The sequence below is a fragment of the Bubalus bubalis genome, chromosome 17 (genome assembly GCF_019923935.1).
Source record: "Bubalus bubalis isolate 160015118507 breed Murrah chromosome 17, NDDB_SH_1, whole genome shotgun sequence".
In the NCBI taxonomy this organism is placed as follows: domain Eukaryota; kingdom Metazoa; phylum Chordata; class Mammalia; order Artiodactyla; family Bovidae; genus Bubalus; species Bubalus bubalis.
The window spans coordinates 10,752,170-10,771,340 of NC_059173.1; the positions used below are offsets into that span (position 1 = coordinate 10,752,170).

Below are 19,171 nucleotides of genomic sequence, written 5' to 3' on the forward strand. Positions count from 1 at the left end.
TCTGAATCCCACCCTAAATTCTTAGAGAATGTCAATTTCTTAGAGATCGTTCTAAAGCATTCCATTTCTAAATGGAAACGACTTCCTAGGGTTTTTTTTTAAAAATTCTTAACTTTTATCAGTTATGCAATATTTAATGATATAATCACAAGTACCATCTACAATAACAAACAGGTTTGGAAGCAAGGCGGACTCGTTGCAAGGCTGCAACTCCAGATGTGGAAGCAGCAGGGCACAGACTATAAAAAGGGTGTACTGGCCTCATGGGCTGTGTGTGCCACGGCACACTGGTCAGTACATCCACCAAAGAAAGAAAGAGGCCTAATTCATCTGGCAAGTCAGTTAACTGCAGGACATTTCAGAGACCTTCTGCCATTTTCGCTGAGATCACAGAGTAAACAGATATGTAATAGTTGTGAAACTGTGTAAAAACATTTTAATCTCCTTTGTTTAAAGGAGATACTTCATAATTCATGCTCCTTTGAACAATCTTTTTTTTTTTTTGCTTTTAGGACAAGAGGGCTCACCAACACACACACACACACAATAAATTACTCAAAGAAACAGAATCAGGCAGCAAGACCTGATACTCTACTCGTGGATATAAAAATTCAACTTAAGGCTCCCATGCCCAAATTTAAATACTCAGGAATCAATTTAAGTAACTCATGCCTCATTGGCAGGACTGTACAGATGATCCTTTTCCCTTGCGATAGTAAAACCTATCCATTTTCTTACCTCACTCAGTATCAGCTTTTATACTTTTACTGATAAAGCAGACAATGAACACACTGTATAGGAAGCTTGAGCTCTTAATTAAAAGGAACACAGAGTCATATCTAAATCGTTTGCCACAATGATCTAAAACCACTCTTTTCATATCTTAATCTCAATCACAGGACGCAAACCCTTGCTTTACCTTTATTTTCAGAACTGGAGCCAGTGTTGCTATCTGGTGCGGGCAGCATGTCTTCATACCCCCAGGATACTATATGTTTGCCACCAAGCAAACAGGAGGGGGATCCGGGCCCCCCTTCCAAAAGCAACAGCCTAAAAGAGGGAGGGAGAGAATCATAAAGACACTGACACGATCCATTCCAGCAAGAAGATAAAAGTCAATTTACCATCTCAAAGAGCAGAAAACTACAATAGTTCTACACAAATACTATGTATCTGAAAAGACATTCATGAAACTTATATTTTTACATTAAAAAATTATGAAGTGGTGCTTATAATAAATTTGTAGCTGTGTGTAAAAATGTATATATTTTACATGTATACATGTATGAGAGAAAGGAAGGGATGGAGAGAGAGGGGTATGAACTAGGAAATACATACAACATTTGGAGTGGTTATCTTTGAGTAGGGAAATTATGAACAACTTTCATTTTTTTTACTTTATATCTTAACATATTATCATCTTGAAATCTACAATAAAAATTCAAGACAAGCTATTGCATTTTTTAATCCACTAAAATTAAAAAATGAAAAACAACATGCTTTTCTCAGAAGGAAAAAACAAAATTCTTACTTACAATGATTAGAATAGCACACTTACTTAAAAACATGATCATTAATTGATAAAAAAAAAAGAGTTTAGCAATTTACTTATTGGAAGAGCTTTAATTTTCAAGGCTCACTTGTGTAGGAGGAGGGTGAGGATCCAAAGTGACAGCTTACCTATACAGCACATCGGCTACAGGCAGGGACCCTAAATCAGTCTGTTTCTGTAATAGATGGACTGTATGAACAAAAGTTTTCAATGATCCCCTAAAAACAGACGGAACAGAAAATCACTGAAATTGAAATGTCAAATAATAAGGTTGTTGATGTCAATGTTATTAATCACATGGGAAGCTTCCAAAATAAGTCTGTGTCTGCTGAGCAACTGAGCATGTACACATGCTGCCAGTCAGTAGATGTGCTGTACAAAATATCAGATATACTTGCCTCTTACCATGCTGGTTCTTCTTGTATTTGCAAAAGTAAATTATCTCCCCCTAACATGTAAGTTCAAAACAGAAAGCTCAAGCACAAAGAACAGGTGGTGATTATGACTGGATACTCTTTCATCAAGTCAATCTCTAGTCTAGAGGAGAGATTTCATTGGAAGAGGTTATATTTAAAGTCTAGCAGTATTTCCAGGCTTAAATTTTTTAATATCTTTGTTAAGTTCATCCATTTTACATCTCACCAACCCCCATCACATTAAATATGACCAAAAAGAAAAACATTCAAATAATACTTTGTGCTGAAGGGTATTCCTTCTGCTTTCCCCTGCTGTGAAGTATGTGATTGTAATGTTTGCAGAGCTCACAAAGACCTGATTTCCTTTTGGTTCCAAAGGCTTGAAGGCCTGGGAAGTCTGTAATCCAGTCAGCAGGATCTAAAAGAAGGTGCTTTTAAGATGCACAAGACTTACCTGGCCAGACCCCAAGTATAAATCACCTTAAGAACATTTCCTGAACTAAATGATCATGGGTATCAGATGGGCTGACTTTAGACTGCTGCCTTATTTCTCTTAGCCAAGGCTTTAATTGCTAGGTATCATGTGCCTAAACCTCACAAGAAATGGAATACCCAACAGAGGATCAAGGAGGCCTAGAGTCCTCCTCTTAATTGTCCCCTTCCCTATCTCTGGTGTTCAAAAGAATCAAAACCAAAGAACCATAATGGCAGGGAGGCAGCAGATAGAGTGTAAAAGCACAAGCTGGGAGAAAAGACCCCTAGGCTCCGAAACCAGGCTCTGGCACTCACCAGCGGCATCATCTCAGTCCTGTTGCCAAACTCCTATAGGTTTTTACTTCATCATCTGTCCAACAAGGATACCTTCCTGGGTTACAATGAGGTTAAAATTGATGGGCAAGGGCGCACTGGAATATTTAAAACCAGTAAGCCAACTGTAAGATATTACTGGCTGCCAGATTCAGACATTAGAGTAAAATTTAGACTCCGTCCATGGCTCCTAAGCCCCAACATGGTCTGGACCCTCCTCTCCCACCTCCCCTTCTACCACTGCACTCCAGCCCCCTGCTCACTTTGCTGTCCCTCAGCTACCCCAAGGACAGGAAGATGATCAGATTTGTGCTGCTTGCTGCTCCTCTTGCCTGGAACTCCCTGTTACTGGCTTTTTTGTGTGGCTGGCTCTGTGTCAACAGTCTAGGCCTCAGCTCAAATGTTATCTCTTCAATAAGGTCTCCCCTGGCATCTCTAGCTAATGCTGGCCTCTACCTCCTCTTAAGTTATTCTCTATTAGCAAAATATCCTGATTTGTCTTCTTACTATGAATATCTTTCTCTGGAAATTATCCTATACATTCATTCATTGCTAGCTGTCTGTCTCTCTCTCACGTAAACTTTGCAGTCTTAGGGACGATCTACTTTGTTCACTGCTATGTTCCTACTGCCTAGAAGAGTCCCTTGCCTGTGGTAAATGAGCAATAATGATTGACAAAATGCAATCTACTCAACTGTAAAATTAGAGATCATGAGTCACCCACTGTGAGTCACTATTTCTCTAAGACCTAGCAAGGTTCCTGGCACATCAGAAGTGTTCAATAAATGTTAGCTAATTGAAATGAATGAATATCTTCAAAATAATTTTTTGGAAACACTGTTCTGTCTTTGACAGCATAAATCTCAAAAGTTCAATAATATGCTCCTAAACACGTCATTAAAAGAGATGATCCAACCCTGAAAAGCATATGACTTCTGAGGTAAATAAAGTCCAGACAAGGTGATAATATTAGCAACAGAATGTAGGCACTATCTAAGACAAAAACAACACACACACACACACATCCAAGAAGAAGAAAATAAAAACACTCATTTCTGCCGGATGGACTTTGGAATCTCAAGTACACGAAGCAATTTCAATAACCATCTGTTGGTTCAGACTAAATTAGGGCACAATAAAAAAGTGAGTTTTATGACCCCATATTTATTAAAACATCTGAAAGTAAAGAGTTGGTAATTATTCCAAACATCCTAAATCTGTCTAAAGACAGACAGAAGAATTTCCCAAAGTAGGACTTTTGCATTAATAACAAATCTATTTAGGGCTCAAAACTGTCTTCTGCATATCCAAAAATTAATAAATAAATCCAATATAAAGCCCTTACAGGGAAACTTATTTTGGTACCACCCAATAATGTCTCCAGAATTAAGCTCATGTCAGGATTTCCATAATCAACTACAGTCTTCCAGGATCTAAAAGTAGGCTATGACAGTTTGCTCAGGGCAAAGAAACTGACAATAAGTGTTGGTGCCATTTTGCCTTAAAAACAGCTTGAGATTGAACCATCTGAAGGTCAACTTTGAATCCATAAAAATAGAGGAAGGAGTCTAAGGCCTTTGTAATCCTCCAAGAAGTTACCCACATTTGCTTTGCTAACAAAAGGAAGAACTCAATCAAAGAAAAAATTTTGAAGGGAGAGGGACAGATTAGAACATTAACCTGTCAGACCATGGTCCTAATGGTCCCTAGACAATTAGGTTAGAAGAAAGCAAAGGCAGTGAACCTTTTCTTCACAAATATGTGAGAGGGATCAACAGTTTACTGAGCAGGAGACTGTAAGAAATCCTCTCCTGGAAAAGTAACTCCAAGAATATTTCTTATTGACGGTTATCAATGACATCAACTTACATGCGAAGGAGAGTACACTATTAAAAATCTTATACACACACAGACACACACACAGACACACACACACACACACACACATATGTATACATACACAGAGAGATCTTTCAATCAGATTGATGGAGCCAAGCATCAAGGTCCAGAAATATAATTTGTGACCATATCTGTGTGACCGAGTCCAGGTGAGTAATAACCCATTCACTGACACACTCCTTACAGACACGTGACACAAAAAAATTTAAATGCTCTACACATTTTTTTCACTGTCCTTCTGGGAGAAATATAGATATAACATCCTCCACTAACCACTGGATGTAAAACACAAATCATCTAAGGGTAAGTAGATAATGGCAAGTGTTAATTCTCCATTTTAAACTGTTTAAGCTGTTATCATGATATAACACAAAGCAAGACCTTGAACTTGGGTTCCAGCTCCAACTCCTGGTGCCAAGTTTTGCTGAAAACATCTTAGGCACTGTCAAGGCTGTGAAATTCAATACTGAAAACAAAGAAGGACTTCTGAATGTTAAGACTTCCATCAAATACACTTGCTCTCTCATTCACTCACCCAACCCAGGCAGCAACCGTCACAAGGTCACCAGGGGGTACCTTTGATTTTCCTTACCTGGCACATGCCAAAGCCACGAGGGCAGCAGCAGCATTTTCTTTTTGCTTATGTGGGATGTGTCGGCCTGTGTCAGAAGTCTCCTCTAGCCAGGAGCACAGCAAAGTTTCAATTCCATTGAGACAGTCAGCAGGCTCCTTGGTCAGGCTCAAAGGCTGGCAGTCGCGAAGGCAGTTCAATAGCACCTCAGCAGTGATGTTACAGAGAGAGGGGTCTGTTCTACTCTGGGACTGAATAAGGGGGAAGACCAGCAGGAGCCCCATCCTTGATGTGAAGGGAGCTTGCTCGGGTTGCTGCAACAAGCCCTGGCGTTTGAGCAAGGCCAAAGTTTCTTCATCACCTGAACTCTCCCTTTCATGCTGTTCTTCCAAGGCCAGCTGGCGCTGGGCATTCCACAGTCCTCGCAAGGCATTCAGGCGGTATTCCAGCAGGCGGGCATAGGCGTTGCTCTGATTCCCACAAACAGAGCGCAGACGTTCTGCTAATTCCGTTGGGTTCTTGGTCTCAAATGTTAAAATCTAAGGAAAGAACCAGTAGAGAGGAAGTTGATATGTATTGCTTCCACCACCACTCTCATCTATGATAAGAGTAAATCTATCCACTGGTATCTAAAAGTGGTCCACATCACGGCAGCCTGGATGGAAGGAGAGTTTGGGGGAGAATGGATACTTGTATATATATAGCTGAGTTCCTTTGCTGCCCACCTGAAACTATCACAACATTGTTAATTGGCAATACCCCAATACAAAATTAAAGTTTAAAATTAAAATTTTAAAGTTAAAAGTTAAAAAAATGGTCCACATCAAAAAATCTTTTGTGACCAAATATGAAAATGTGTGCTATAAAGCCAGGCTGTTGATGGAGATTTTCTTTTCTTGGCATTTCTGCTAATGTTACTATTAAAAGTGAGATTAGAACCTGAATCATGAAAATAGTTAAATATGGAAGTCAAAGTTAATTTGAATAACTTATCTTAGAAAGCTGAGGCATAAATATTTATTCAATCAATTTACAAATCTGTCTCTAACTTCTATTACCAATTAGACTGTCAATAAAAATAGAACAAGTTTCATCTTCAAAATCTAAAATATCTATTAATAAATGATTGCTTATTATTCTCTCCGCTTGAGGAGCATTCCACTCTTACTACTGTTAATCCATTATTTCAATTGGTGACATCGTAAATAGATTTATACAGTTCTCATTGATAGCAGAACCACCACTATTTTCTTTCCAAAAACATACAATTATCAGGAGATCTCCTTGAGATTTTCAGCAGCTGGGGAAATAATAAAACCTCAATCAACTAAGAAATAGATACTAAGATAAAGACTCAAACTAAATTTATGATGCAAAGAGTTTATACCCGGAAGTTTGACTAAGTTAAGATGAACAGACTGTTATAACCAGCAAATAAAGGCAGGCACTCCTGAAGCAAGCATATTAAAATAGATTATCAGCCACCAGAGGTGTCTGGTTCTCAGTAGACCAGAAAGTCAGAGTGGTAAGAGGCTTGGAACAAAAGCAAAGAAAATGCTGTCAAGTCATTGGCACTGGGATTTTAAAGGGTCATAGGTCATTCTATTTTGCTCATAAACTGCAAAATCCTTTTTTTAACCTCAAATTTTGCCCTTAAATCCTGTAACTGCCTAGCTTAGCTATACATGCAAGCCACTAAACTAAAAAAATGTTCAGTTTAAAAAAACATTCTAATTCAGAAAATTAACTACATGTATATCTCATTTAACTGATTTAAAAAAATAGTCAACCCAGTTAAAAGCAACCAATTCAAACTTCAGTTCCAGTGTCAGGTCAGAAATAATATCCAAATGCCATAACATTTCAACCAACAACTTAGCAATAAAAAGAAATGAACTACTGATCCCCACAACCTCAGTGAATCTCAATGGCATTTTGTTGAGTGAGAGAAATCAATTTCAAAAGGTTCCATCTGCACGATTCTATTTATTACTTCCTGGGGAAAAAATGTATAGGGATTAAAAAAAACAGATCAATGGTTGCCAGAAGTTGGGGTACACACAGGGTGTGACTATTTAGGGAGAGTATAAGAAGGTTCATGAAGACAAACTGTTCTATACCTTGAACAGCACTGGTGGTCACATGAATCTTACATGTGCCAAGTGGTTGCATGACTCTTACATGTGCTAAGTGGTTGCATGAATCTTACATGTGCTAAGTGGTTGCATGACTCTTACATGTGCTAAGTGGTTACATGAATTAATATATGTGTTAAGAGTCATAGCACTGTACTAACCCCCCCAAAAATGTCAATTTTACCATATGATAATTTTTAAATAAAATTTTTAAAAGTTCTAACCAGGCAATAGTTGTATTCAACTAGGTATCACTGGGTAAAGCTATACTGCAAATCATATTATTAAAAATAAGAACTAGGGACATTTCTATTTAGTTTTTACTAAAGAGTATCCAACAGATAATGATTATAATGTCCTTTACCATCAAGTCATACAAATTTCATCATCCCACCCTTTTGTCTAGATTCAAACACAAATTACACTTTTGATTATTTTTCACAAATGGTAGCAGATAAAATAACTACAAATTCCTTTAGAAAGGATCGCATTTCAGAGGTGACTATCTACCCTGAAGTAATCATACCTAAGGAAGCTAGCTTGCCTATTTTTTTTTTTTTTAAGATCTCCCCTCAAAAAGTCAGTAACCAGCTTCCACCATCATGGTTATCAAAGATTGAGATACTTTTAATGTGAAAAACCATAGAATTTTAAATTTGGTCATCTCAAGTTATGAAGGTCTAAACAAATTTTGTTACATTTTTAAAAAGCTTTTCAATATTGATTTTGTGATTTCTACCCAGTAAAACCCTTTGATACACAATACATATGCACTCCAGATACATTTTTACTTATGCTACACTGAGCAGCTACTTATGTTATATGAAGCAACTCCTGAAAAATTCAATGGACACAAGAATCAAACAACAATTCAGTATCATTCAGTTCAGTCGCTCAGTTGTGTCTGACTCTTTGCGACCCAAGGACTGCAGCGCTCCAGGCTTCCCTGTCTATCACCAACTCCCGGAGCTTGCTCAAACTCACGTCCAGCGAGTCGGTGATGCCATCCAACCATCTCATCCTCTGTCATCCCCTTCATCTCCTGCCTTCAATCTTTCCCAGAATCAGGGTCTTTTCTAATGAGTCAGTTCTTCACATCAGGTGGCCAAAGTATTGGAGCCTCAGCTTCAGCATCAGTCCTTCCAATGAATATTCAGGACTGATTTCCTTTAGGATTGACTGATTTGATCCCCTTGCTGTTCAAGGGACTCTCAAGAGTCTTCTCTAAACACAGTTGAAAAGCATCAATTCTTCGGCGTTTAGCTTTCTTTACAGTACAACTCTCACATCCATACATGACTACTGGAAAAACTATAGCTTTGACTAGACAGGCCTTTGTCAGCAAAGTAATGTCTCTGCTTTTTAATATGCTGTCTAGGTTGGTCATAGCTTTCCTTCCAAGGAAGAAGCATCTTTTAAATTTCATGGTTGCAGTCACCATCTGCAGTGATTTTGGAGTCCAAGAAAATAAAGTCTGTCACTGTTTCCATTGTTTCCCGATCTGTTTGCCATGAAGTGATGGGACCAGATGCCATGATCTTAGTTTTCTGAATGTTGAGTTTTAGGCCAGCTTTTTCACTCGCCTCCTTCACTTTCAAGAGGCTCTTTAGTTCCTCTTTGCTTTCTGCCATAAGGGTAGTGCCATCTGCCTATCTGATGTTGATATTTCCCCATGCAATCTTGATTCCAGCTTGTGCTTCATCTAGCCTGGCATTTCACATGATGTACTCTGCATGTAAGTTAAATAAGCAGGGTGACAGTATACAGCCTTGATGTACTCCTTTCCCAATTTGGAACCAGTCCATTGTTCCATGTGTGGTTTTAACTGTTGCTTCTTGACTTGCATACAGATTTCTCAGGAGGCAATTAGGGGCTTCCTTGATAGCTCAGTTGCTAAAGAATCCACCTGCAATGCAGGAGACTCCAGTTCAATTCCTCCTGGAGAAGAAATAGGCTACCCACTCCAGTATTCTCCGGCTTCCCTTGTGGCTCAGCTGGTAAATAATCACCTGCAATGCGGGAGATCTGGGTTTGATCCGTGGGTTGGGAAGATCCCCTAGAGAAGGGAAAGGCTACCCACTCCAGTATTCTGGCCTGGAGAAGTCCATGGGGTCGCAAAGAGTCGGACACAACCAAGCAACTTTCAATAAGGTGGTCTGGTATTCCCATCTCTAAGAGTTTTCCATAGTTCATTGTGATCCACACAGTCAAAGGCTTTTTAGCATATTCAATGAAATAGAAATAGATGTTTTTCTGGAATTCTCTTGCTTTTTCTAGGATCCAATGGATGCTGCCAATTTGATCTCTGGTTCCTCTGCCTTTTCTAAAGTAACATTGCTGCTGCTGCTGCTGCTAAGTCACTTCAGTCGTGTCTGACTCTGTGAGACCCCATAGACAGCAGCCCACCAGGCTCCCCTGCCCCTGGGATTCTCTGGGCAAGAACACTGGAGTGGGTTGCATTTCCTTCTCCAATGCATGAAAGTGAAAAGTGAAAGTGAAGTCGCTCAGTCATGTCTGACTCTTAGCGACCCCATGGACTGTAGACCACCAGGCTCCTCCGTTCATGGGATTTTCCAGGCAAGAGTACTGGAGTGGGTTGCCATTGCCTTCTCCGAAAGTAACATTAAACTCAACTATTTACTTTTATTACTAAATGCTTCTGAAATATGTTCCTTCATGGTTCATAAAATGATGTATATGGCAGAATCTGAGGTTAACTTCAAATATTAAGATTATCTGAAAAAATACATACTACTACATTTTTCTGATGGTTCTATTTCTTACAAGCACTTTAGTTATATTTTTAGCATTCCACTTGAAAGACAAATATTCTGAAAGGATTTGATTAACCAAATAATACATAATATACACACTTAAGTGACTGCTATGTTTATTGATTTAGCAGTACCTAAAGCATACTATGCTTTCAGAAATCCATTAGGTTACTCAGCATTATCCATTTCAATGGCCTCTTATGAAAACTAAGAACTGTCTGATATGCTGCTGTTTTTAAGAATTCTAAAGTTTGAAAGTCATGGCCTAAAATCATTTTATAAAGAGAAAGAGATCATACCTTTGGGTTTTAGTGAGTTAGCTATGGAGGATCTTTTCTGGTACTTATGAATATTAAATAATTTGTCTCTGATGCTCATATAAAACCACTACTCTTAGTAACAGTTCTTGATCAAGAAGATAAAAGACCAAAATATCATTAGAAAATTAAATTTTTTTTAAAAAAGGAAAAAGGCTATTTAAGGAAAAGGGAAGATCCCTGCCACTTTTAATCAGAAGACAGGTTTACTAACTGGACGTTGGTGACAATGCTGACGTCACCCAAGTATTAAGGGAATGACACTCAAAATATTAACTCAAAGCCTTAATGTAATTTTTCATCATACACGACATACATGTTTTGAAGCTAAAAAACAATCATTCTGGAAAGCTAAGAGAAAGGAGGCAAAATATTCTTTACCAGCCATATCTAGCTTTGAACAAGACTCCAGTATCCACAGAAGAGTTAGAGAGGATTGTATCATTTTAACCAACTTTTTTTTCATTTGGGAAACACAGAACATATACCTACCAGTCATGATGCAAAATATGGTAGGAATAAGCATATAGAGGCTTTTCGGGTAATAGAAAATATTGTATATACACATTAGGAAATTAACTAGACTAATAAATCAGTAGAAAAATCAAGATTAGGGAATGAACTACTATACCCTCCTAAATGTAAATCTCAATTTCCATATACTTTGCTGTTCAGAATACCAGAGATGTAATTCTCTAATTATGTAGCTAAATATGTAGGTCAATATGTAGCTAAATATGTAGGTCAATATGTAGCTAAAACATATATAATCTCCTACCTCTCAAAGAAACAGAAAGCAAACCCATTTCTAAGTTATCCAAAAGAAACATTCCAGAAATAAAAACACACAGAGAGATTTTCACTGCAATCTTATCACAGTGGAAAAAGTAGAAGCAATTTCAAAATTCAGAAGTGTTCAATTACATTATATCATAAAGGAGTATTGTAGAATAAATTAAAAATAATTAAAACTATACAACAATAAAAAGCAGTATAAAAATTGTATATGCCCTATAATAAGGTAAAACATTCTTATTCAATTTTGAAATGTCATTAATATTTGAGGTAATATAAACAGGTGGGTTTTTTCCCACTATTAAAAAAAAACTGTGATGACAAGTTAAATAGTTTATATTGAGGAAAAGTAGTCATAACTAGAGCTAGTATTTTACAGCAGCAAGCACTGTCTTTAATAACTCCTAGTCAAACAAATGGTAGCTGATATAATCAACATTGGGGGATGTACCTGACAAAGCACAAGCGTAAGGACCACAGGGAGTGTTTTCTTTAAGTCAGTTCATTAGGCCCATCTATTGTACTTCAGCAGCAGTTTTTCTCACTGTAGGGCTCGTTAGGTGGAAGACTGTGGTGGGATGGGGGAAACCACCACAGATGCTGAGAACTATCAGTGAACAATAGAACTGTTCATTCTCCAAAAAGAAACGAGATTTAAAACTCAGGATCACGGAAGCTCCAAATAAATTATTACACTCCCTACTATGAATAAATTATTATACTCCCTAGTAAGGTTCATTAACTGATTCAATTCATTATATGAACCTGTCAGCATAAAATGAATTTATACATGAATTATTCCAAAGCAGATTGAACTGGCCCGACTTGCAACCCCAGGACAAAACTTTTCAGTAGAGTCAACATACCAAAATTCTCTCAAACATTAGAGTGAGTTTTTAAACCCTTTTACAGATTTTCCTACAATTTTTTTTACATTATGAAGATGGCAGTTATGGTCAAATTGAATTGCATCTGGCAACTCAAAGATCAGAAAGATTTCATGTGAACCAAGTAAATGAATCAAGAATCAAAGGATGGAACTCTATCTCTAATACAAAAGCCTAAATCAAAAGTGGATCTGTTATCAATTAAATTAGACCCTGAAGCTGCACACAACCTTATTCAGTCTTGTATGTATTCAAACTCTAATCAGCATCTATTTTTTAAAACGGTCTTAACTGATAACCATGAATAAATTTCACACTTTAATTCATGAGTTTTAGCCCTTAGCTTGGTGCCAAAACTAGGAATGGACTCTGCCTTGTTACCAGGCTAATTAGCTTTGGCTCTGTTCTGGAACTCCAGCACGTGGTGATTTCTCCCAAATCGCTGGATAAACTGAGAGCAGTTTTTATTGAGAGACAACTGTTAGAACTCTGAGGACTCCTAAATGTAAGAAATCACTGTTCAAATTCTTTTTGCATAAAAGTTCCATCTTATCCTAATCCCTGCCTAGTTTTCATCTCTGTCATGTTCTATGACCAGGGTTCTATTTTTCCATCTCCCTGCTAATGTGGCCTGAATGTCCTATACCACTAAGTTTAAATCCTACCTATCATTCAGAACTCAGCTCTGCTCCACCATCAACTTTGAAACACACTTTTCTTCCTCTCATTTCCCCTTCCGAGAATAACCTTTTATTATTAGTTGCTTTATAAGTTTTGTTGCTAAGTCATGTCTAATTCTTATGACCCCAGGGGCTATAGCCCACCAGGCTCCTCTGTCCATGGGATTTCACAGGCAGGAATACTGGAGTGGGTTGACATTTCCTTCTCCAGGGGATCTTCCTGACACAGGGATCAAACCTGAGTCTCCTGCATTGCAGGCAGATTCTTTACCTACTGAGCCATGAGGGAAGTCCCAGATAACCTTTTGGTATTCCCATATTATCTAGGACATACCTCTATCAAAGGGTCAGATACAAACTCTAAGAGAAAATGTGCCTGCTATTTCAACAGATGTATCAAAGATTTGTTTTTTTATATTTATTTTTATTTATTTGGCTGCAGCTCGTTGCAGGCAAGTGAGACCTTTAGCTGAGGCATGGGAACTCAGTTGCGGCATGCGGGATCTAGCTTCCTGACCAGGGATGGAACCCTGCATTGTGAGCATGGAGTCTTAACCATTGGGCAACAAGGAAAGTTCCTCAATGAATTTGTTTTTCTCCCTATACCACTTCATATTACTTTGTTTTTAAATTTTTAAACTTTTTTTTAATTGGAGGATACAACGGTGTTGATTTCTGCTATACAACAATGTGAATCAGCTATACCTATACATATATCCCCTCCCTTTTCAGTCTCCCTCCCACCCCCATCCCAGCCTCAGTGATTTGTTTTTAATAAATGATGTCTGCCAGGAGCCATCTCCCGGCATATTGCATATTGAGTGCAGCACTTTCCACAGCATCGTCTTTCAGGATCTGGAATAGCTCAACTGGAAGTCTATCACTGCCAGGAGCCAGTGTGAGGAACTCCGCCCGTGGCAAAGGTCATGAGGAAGGAGGCTTGGCATCCGCAAAGGCGGGATCGAGCCTCAGGAGTCCCCCTGGAAATTCTCAAGCATCTACCCCCAAAACCAGAGTCTGCCTACTTTCTGCTTTGTGCTCTCACCTACACCTCTGACTTTACGGTGGGGGCTGTCCCCCACTACCTCTCGCTGAAAAAAGAGTTAACTTATAGCTCCAGTTAATAAAGTTCCTGGGTGTGATAGTGTTTCAACCTACAAACTCCTTTGGAAGTCCTCTAGCCTGCCTGAATAGGTTTTTCCGGCCACATGTGATTGCTCAGAGCCTCCCAACTGTGAGAGGCATGAGATGTTCTAAACTGTCCAAATACAGAGTCCTTTGAGCAGTTAAAAGATTGATTAGAAATTGTATTGGTGAAGGGTTTTTCACTTGTTGGGCCAATGTTTACTGCTAAGTCTCCATATCCCTTATCTGCTGTGTCCCTGGCAGTGTATTGATTAATATAATTGGTGTAAGTAGTACCTTTAATGTTTGTAACCTTGGAGCCTTGAGTTAATTCTTTTTCTTGTTACAGCCCACCACACCTTTGCCCTATAGGAATGCAACTTTAATGCTTTTGGAGGGTGGCGTCTGACTAACCACCTTTAGAGAAAAATAAGTTTTCTTTAGAAAGGGTCTTAAAATGTTAACAGGCCTCCGGGCCAGAAGATGATGCAAATCACCTAAACTTTTGCATATGTAAGTTTGCAGGAAGAAAGCCTGGCTTACTGCATGACTCTACCCCTTCCCCCAGTATCCTCTATGCATAACTTAAGGTATAAAAACTACTTTGAAAAATAAAGTGCGGGCCTTGTTCACGGAAACTTGGTCTCCCCATGTCGTTCTTTCTCTCACCTGGCTGAATTGTTCAGCCTCTTTTCCCCACTGAATTTCCTCACTGAGCTATCCTTATTTCAGCCTCTTTTCTCCACTGAATTTCTTCACTGAGCTATCCTTATTTAACCACTCTTTATATCCTTAATTAACGTTTAATTAAGCAATTGTTTCCTGATCTTCGCCGACGCCGTCCCCGCTTCGAATTCCCTGGATCCACCAGGGCTGGACACCGGCAGATGTCCATGAAGGAAATGTAGTGAGTGGTATGTAGAGTGACTCTTCAAAGTTGATCTGAGGCATAGAGTCCAAATCTAAAAATTTCTCCATGTTACAAAATCGTTTTTTTTTCACCAAAGTCTTGACAAAACCAGTACAAATCATCCCTCTATGCTTAGTAATCAACAGAGTAAAATTTGGAGAAAGATGTAGAAATGAACTCTCAAAATGGTTTCAATGCTATTATAAATTTTATTATTTTTTCTATTTAAAGAAAAAAGATAACTATGCAAAGACTAACTTTACTTGTTATTGCTTGAATTACATATTTAATGAAAAGACTATCATTGTGACATATTCACTAAATGCTTAGCATAAATATCTTAGTAAGAAAGCCACTGATGACAATTTAAAAATACAAAAAATAACAACTTGAAAAAGGAAATTATGCCGCCCCCAAGATGTATAATACACTCTACTATAATGTTATTTAAATCTGTACCCCTATTTCAACTGTGAACTCTGAAAGAGGGAACCATGTCTTATTCATACTTGTATCAGTGTCTGGCATATAAATGTTTGATAAATTAATGAATGAGAAGATACATAAATTCCAAGAATAATGCTCTTAGGATGTACAGCTGGTTCCCACTGTTACATCCAAGTAACCTTTCCTCATTTGGACTAATTATATTTCTGCCTTCTGGAGCAATGGAAAATAACTATTCCTCTTCCATGTAAGAATCTTCTAATTAGATGAAGAAAATATATGTGACAGAGGAGGGAACATGAGATATGAGTTAGGGTAGTTGCTTTTAACCCTGGCTAAACACTGAGAACTGCCTTGAGGGCTTTCAGATAATATTTAATGGGCCCCACCCCAGCCCGATTAACTCAAAATATCTAGGCATTTGTTTTGCTTAACTTCAGAGGTGAATGAGATACACAGCCAAAATTACAAACCACTGAGTTAAGGAAACTAAGTTCTAGCTGAGCCTCTGCAAATAATTCTCCACTTAGTCATTTTACTTAAATTCTCTGTGTTTCTACATTTATAGAAATGAGGGGTTTACACCATTAAGATCAAAGGAAATCATGTACAGAGAGTGCTCTGAAAAATCTGAAATCTGATGGAATCCTGATCTAGAAGTGAGATCCAGAGATAAAGTTGCAGGAAATTTAGAGGACAGAAAAAAACATGTTAAACTATACCAGGCAGGTGCAAGAAGCATAAACTCAGCAGAGGCCACAGGACTGGAAAAGGTCGGTTTTCATTCCAATCCCAGAGAAGGGCAATGCTGAAGAATGTTTAAACTACCATACTATTGCGCTCATTTCACATGTAGTAAGGTTATGCTCAAAAATCCTTCAAGTTAGGCTTCAGCAGTATGTGAACTGAGAACTTCCAATATACAAGCTGGGTTTAGAAAAGGCAGAAGAACCAGAGATCAAATTGCCAACATTCTTCAGATCACAGAGAAAGCAAGGGAATTCCAGAAAAACATCTACTTCACTGACTATGCTAAAGCCTTTGACTGTGTGGATCACAATGAACTGTGGAAAATTCTTCAAGAGATGAGAATACCAGACCACCTTATCTGTCTCCTGAGAAACCTTTATGCAGGACAAGAAGCAACAGTTAGAACCAGACATGGAACAACTGACTGGTTTCTGATTGGGAAAAGAATATGACAAGGCTGTATATTGTCACCCCACTCATTTAACTTCTATGCAGAGTACATAATGAGAAATGCCAGGCTGGATGAAGCACAAGCTGAAATCAAGAATGCCGGGAGAAATATCAACAACCTCAGATATGCAAATGATACCACTCTAATGGCAGAAAGTGAAGAGGATCTAAAGAGCATCTTGATGAGGATGAAAGAGGAGAGTGAAAAGGCTGGCTTAAAACTCAACATTAAAAAACTAAGACCATGGCATCCGGCCCCATCATATCATGGCAAACAGATGGGGGAAAAGTGGAAGCAGTGGCAGACTTTATTTTCTTGGGCTCCAAAATCACCGTGGACGGTGACTGCAGCCATGAAATTAAAAGACGCTGGCTCCTTGGAAGGAAAGCTATGACAAACTTAACATACTGAAAAGCAGAGACATCACTTTGCCAACAAAGGTCCACACAGTCAAAGCTATGGTATTTCCAGTAGTCATGTACGGATGTGAGTTGGACCATAAGGAAAGCTGAGCACCGAAGAACTGATGCTTTCAAATTGTGGTGCTGGAGAAGACTCTCGGACACAGCAAGGAGATCAAACCAGTCAATCCTAAAGGAAATCAACCTTGAATATTCATCAGAAGGGCTGATGCAGAAGCTGAAGCTCCAATACTTAGGCCACCTGATGTGAAGAGCCGACTCATTGGAAAAGACTCTGATGCTGGGAAAGATTGAAAGCAAAAGGAGAAAGGGGTGGCAGAGGATGAGATGGTTAGATAGAATCACCAACTTAATGGACACAAATCTGAGCAAACTCCAGGAGACAGCGAAGGACAAGGAAGCCTGGCGTGCTGTGGCCCATGGGGTTGAAAAGAGTCAGACACAACTTAGCGACTCAACAATACCAAAGGAAACTCAACAGGACAAAGAACCAACTTTCTGCAAGGCAGAGGAAGGAAAAAACAGAGAGAAGTAACATGCAGTTTAAAAACATCAACCTGGGACTTCCCTTGTGGTCTAGTGGGTAAGACTCTATGTTCCCAATGCAGGGGCCCCAGGTTTGATCCCTGGTTGGGGAACTCGATCCCACATGCATGCTGCAACTATGAGTCCACATGCTGCAACTAAGATCCAGCACAGTCAAAATAAAATAAATATTAAAAAAAAAAAAAATCAACCAGTGTCATTGTGTGTCCTATTTATATCCTGATTTAAACAACCAATCTTTTTAAAAATATTAGCACAATCATAAGACCACTGGAAATGCAAATGCTGTCTACATATTTAATTATATTTTAAAAAGTTAAAGATATAAAAGATTATGATTGTTTTTAAGGATTCCTCACCTCTTTAGATACATACTGAAACATTTATGGATAAAGTGATAGGATGTCATGTATTTACTTTAAAATAATATGGGAATAATATGAGAAAGAGAGAAAACAGGCGGCAGTATAGCTGAAAGAAGATTGGCTATGTGTTGAAAACTGGTAACGTTGGTGATAGGTACCTAAGGGTTTGTTATGTACCTCCGTCTACTTTAATATTTGGGGATAATTGTCCAAATTTTTTTTATAAGAAAAGGGTTTTGGTAAAAAAAAAAAAAAAAAAAAAAAAAAAGCTTGTCAAAACCAAAAGCTGAAGAGGTTATAAGAGCCCCACCATTGGGCACAATCAAGAAGAAACTAGATTTTATTCCAGTTCTTATAAATGGCAGATAAAAATTTCCTCTCCCAATGCTAGGATTCCATAATCTCAATTTGCCACTTAATTTTGCTAATAGAAACTTTTTCTTGGGCCTCTCAAAACTGTTACAAACAACTATGATTCATCCAGTTTCCTAAGTAAATATATCTGGTTAAATGTGTACCCTTAAGGAACCCAAAAGAAACAAATTAATCAAATGAGGATATATGTTTTAAAATTATTTTTTAAACTGCCAAAAGCAATTCATCCCTAAGGTATTTACAATTATTGTTAGTATGGGCAATATGTTTATCATCAAACAACATAATTCATGAGACAAAGGAATGGTAACATTTTCTGAGACTGATGACTAAACATCTGTTCGCTCAAAATACATACAGAAATACACTATTTTATTGAGCAAATAGTTTATAATTACTGCCCACCGCCCATCCTCCACAAAATACTATTTTACCAATTTATGTTTAGCCGAAAAGATTTAACATGGGATACAGTAAAAACAGAAACAAAGCAAACAGCAACTAAAGGGCATGCTGACTCATAATGAGTACCAAAGAATCAGTAGATATTTTTTAAAGTTAAGTCCAAACAGCTTATATTTTAAAATATTTATTCATTTGGCTGTGCCAGGTCTTAGCAGTGGCACATGGGATCTTTAATTATCGTTTAGTTATGGTCTACGGGACCTAGTTCCCTGATCAGGGATCGAACTGGGGGTCCTCTGCATTGGGAACTTGGAATCTGAGCCACTGGACCAAAATGGAAGTCCCCCATCACTGGATTATTTTCAAGAGAAAGAAGAGTGTGTAGAGAACATACTAAGTTCAGTGGTTAGGAGATAAGGCAAGAGAAATAATAAGTATAATACAGTATCTATAGCATATTTATCAATTTAGCCAAACCCCTTATCTTCATTATTATAGTATTCAATATCAACATTTTTACCTTATTAGCATATTCAGTTTTT

General features: G+C 38.1%; 1 protein-coding gene across 8 annotated transcripts in view; it reads right to left on the minus strand.

Moving 5' to 3' along the window:
• HECTD4 (HECT domain E3 ubiquitin protein ligase 4) overlaps window positions 1–19,171 on the minus strand; it is a 170,685-nt gene that overhangs the window by 111,657 nt on the left and 39,857 nt on the right. For all 8 annotated transcript variants that reach the window (XM_044930097.2, XM_044930096.2, XM_044930095.2 and 5 more), the window contains exons 2-4: window positions 5,267–5,784; window positions 1,681–1,770; window positions 920–1,050 (exon numbers count right to left, since the gene is read on the minus strand). In XM_044930097.2, coding sequence (XP_044786032.2) covers window positions 920–1,050; window positions 1,681–1,770; window positions 5,267–5,784 — 739 coding nt within the window. The remainder of the gene's footprint in view (window positions 1–919; window positions 1,051–1,680; window positions 1,771–5,266; window positions 5,785–19,171) is intronic.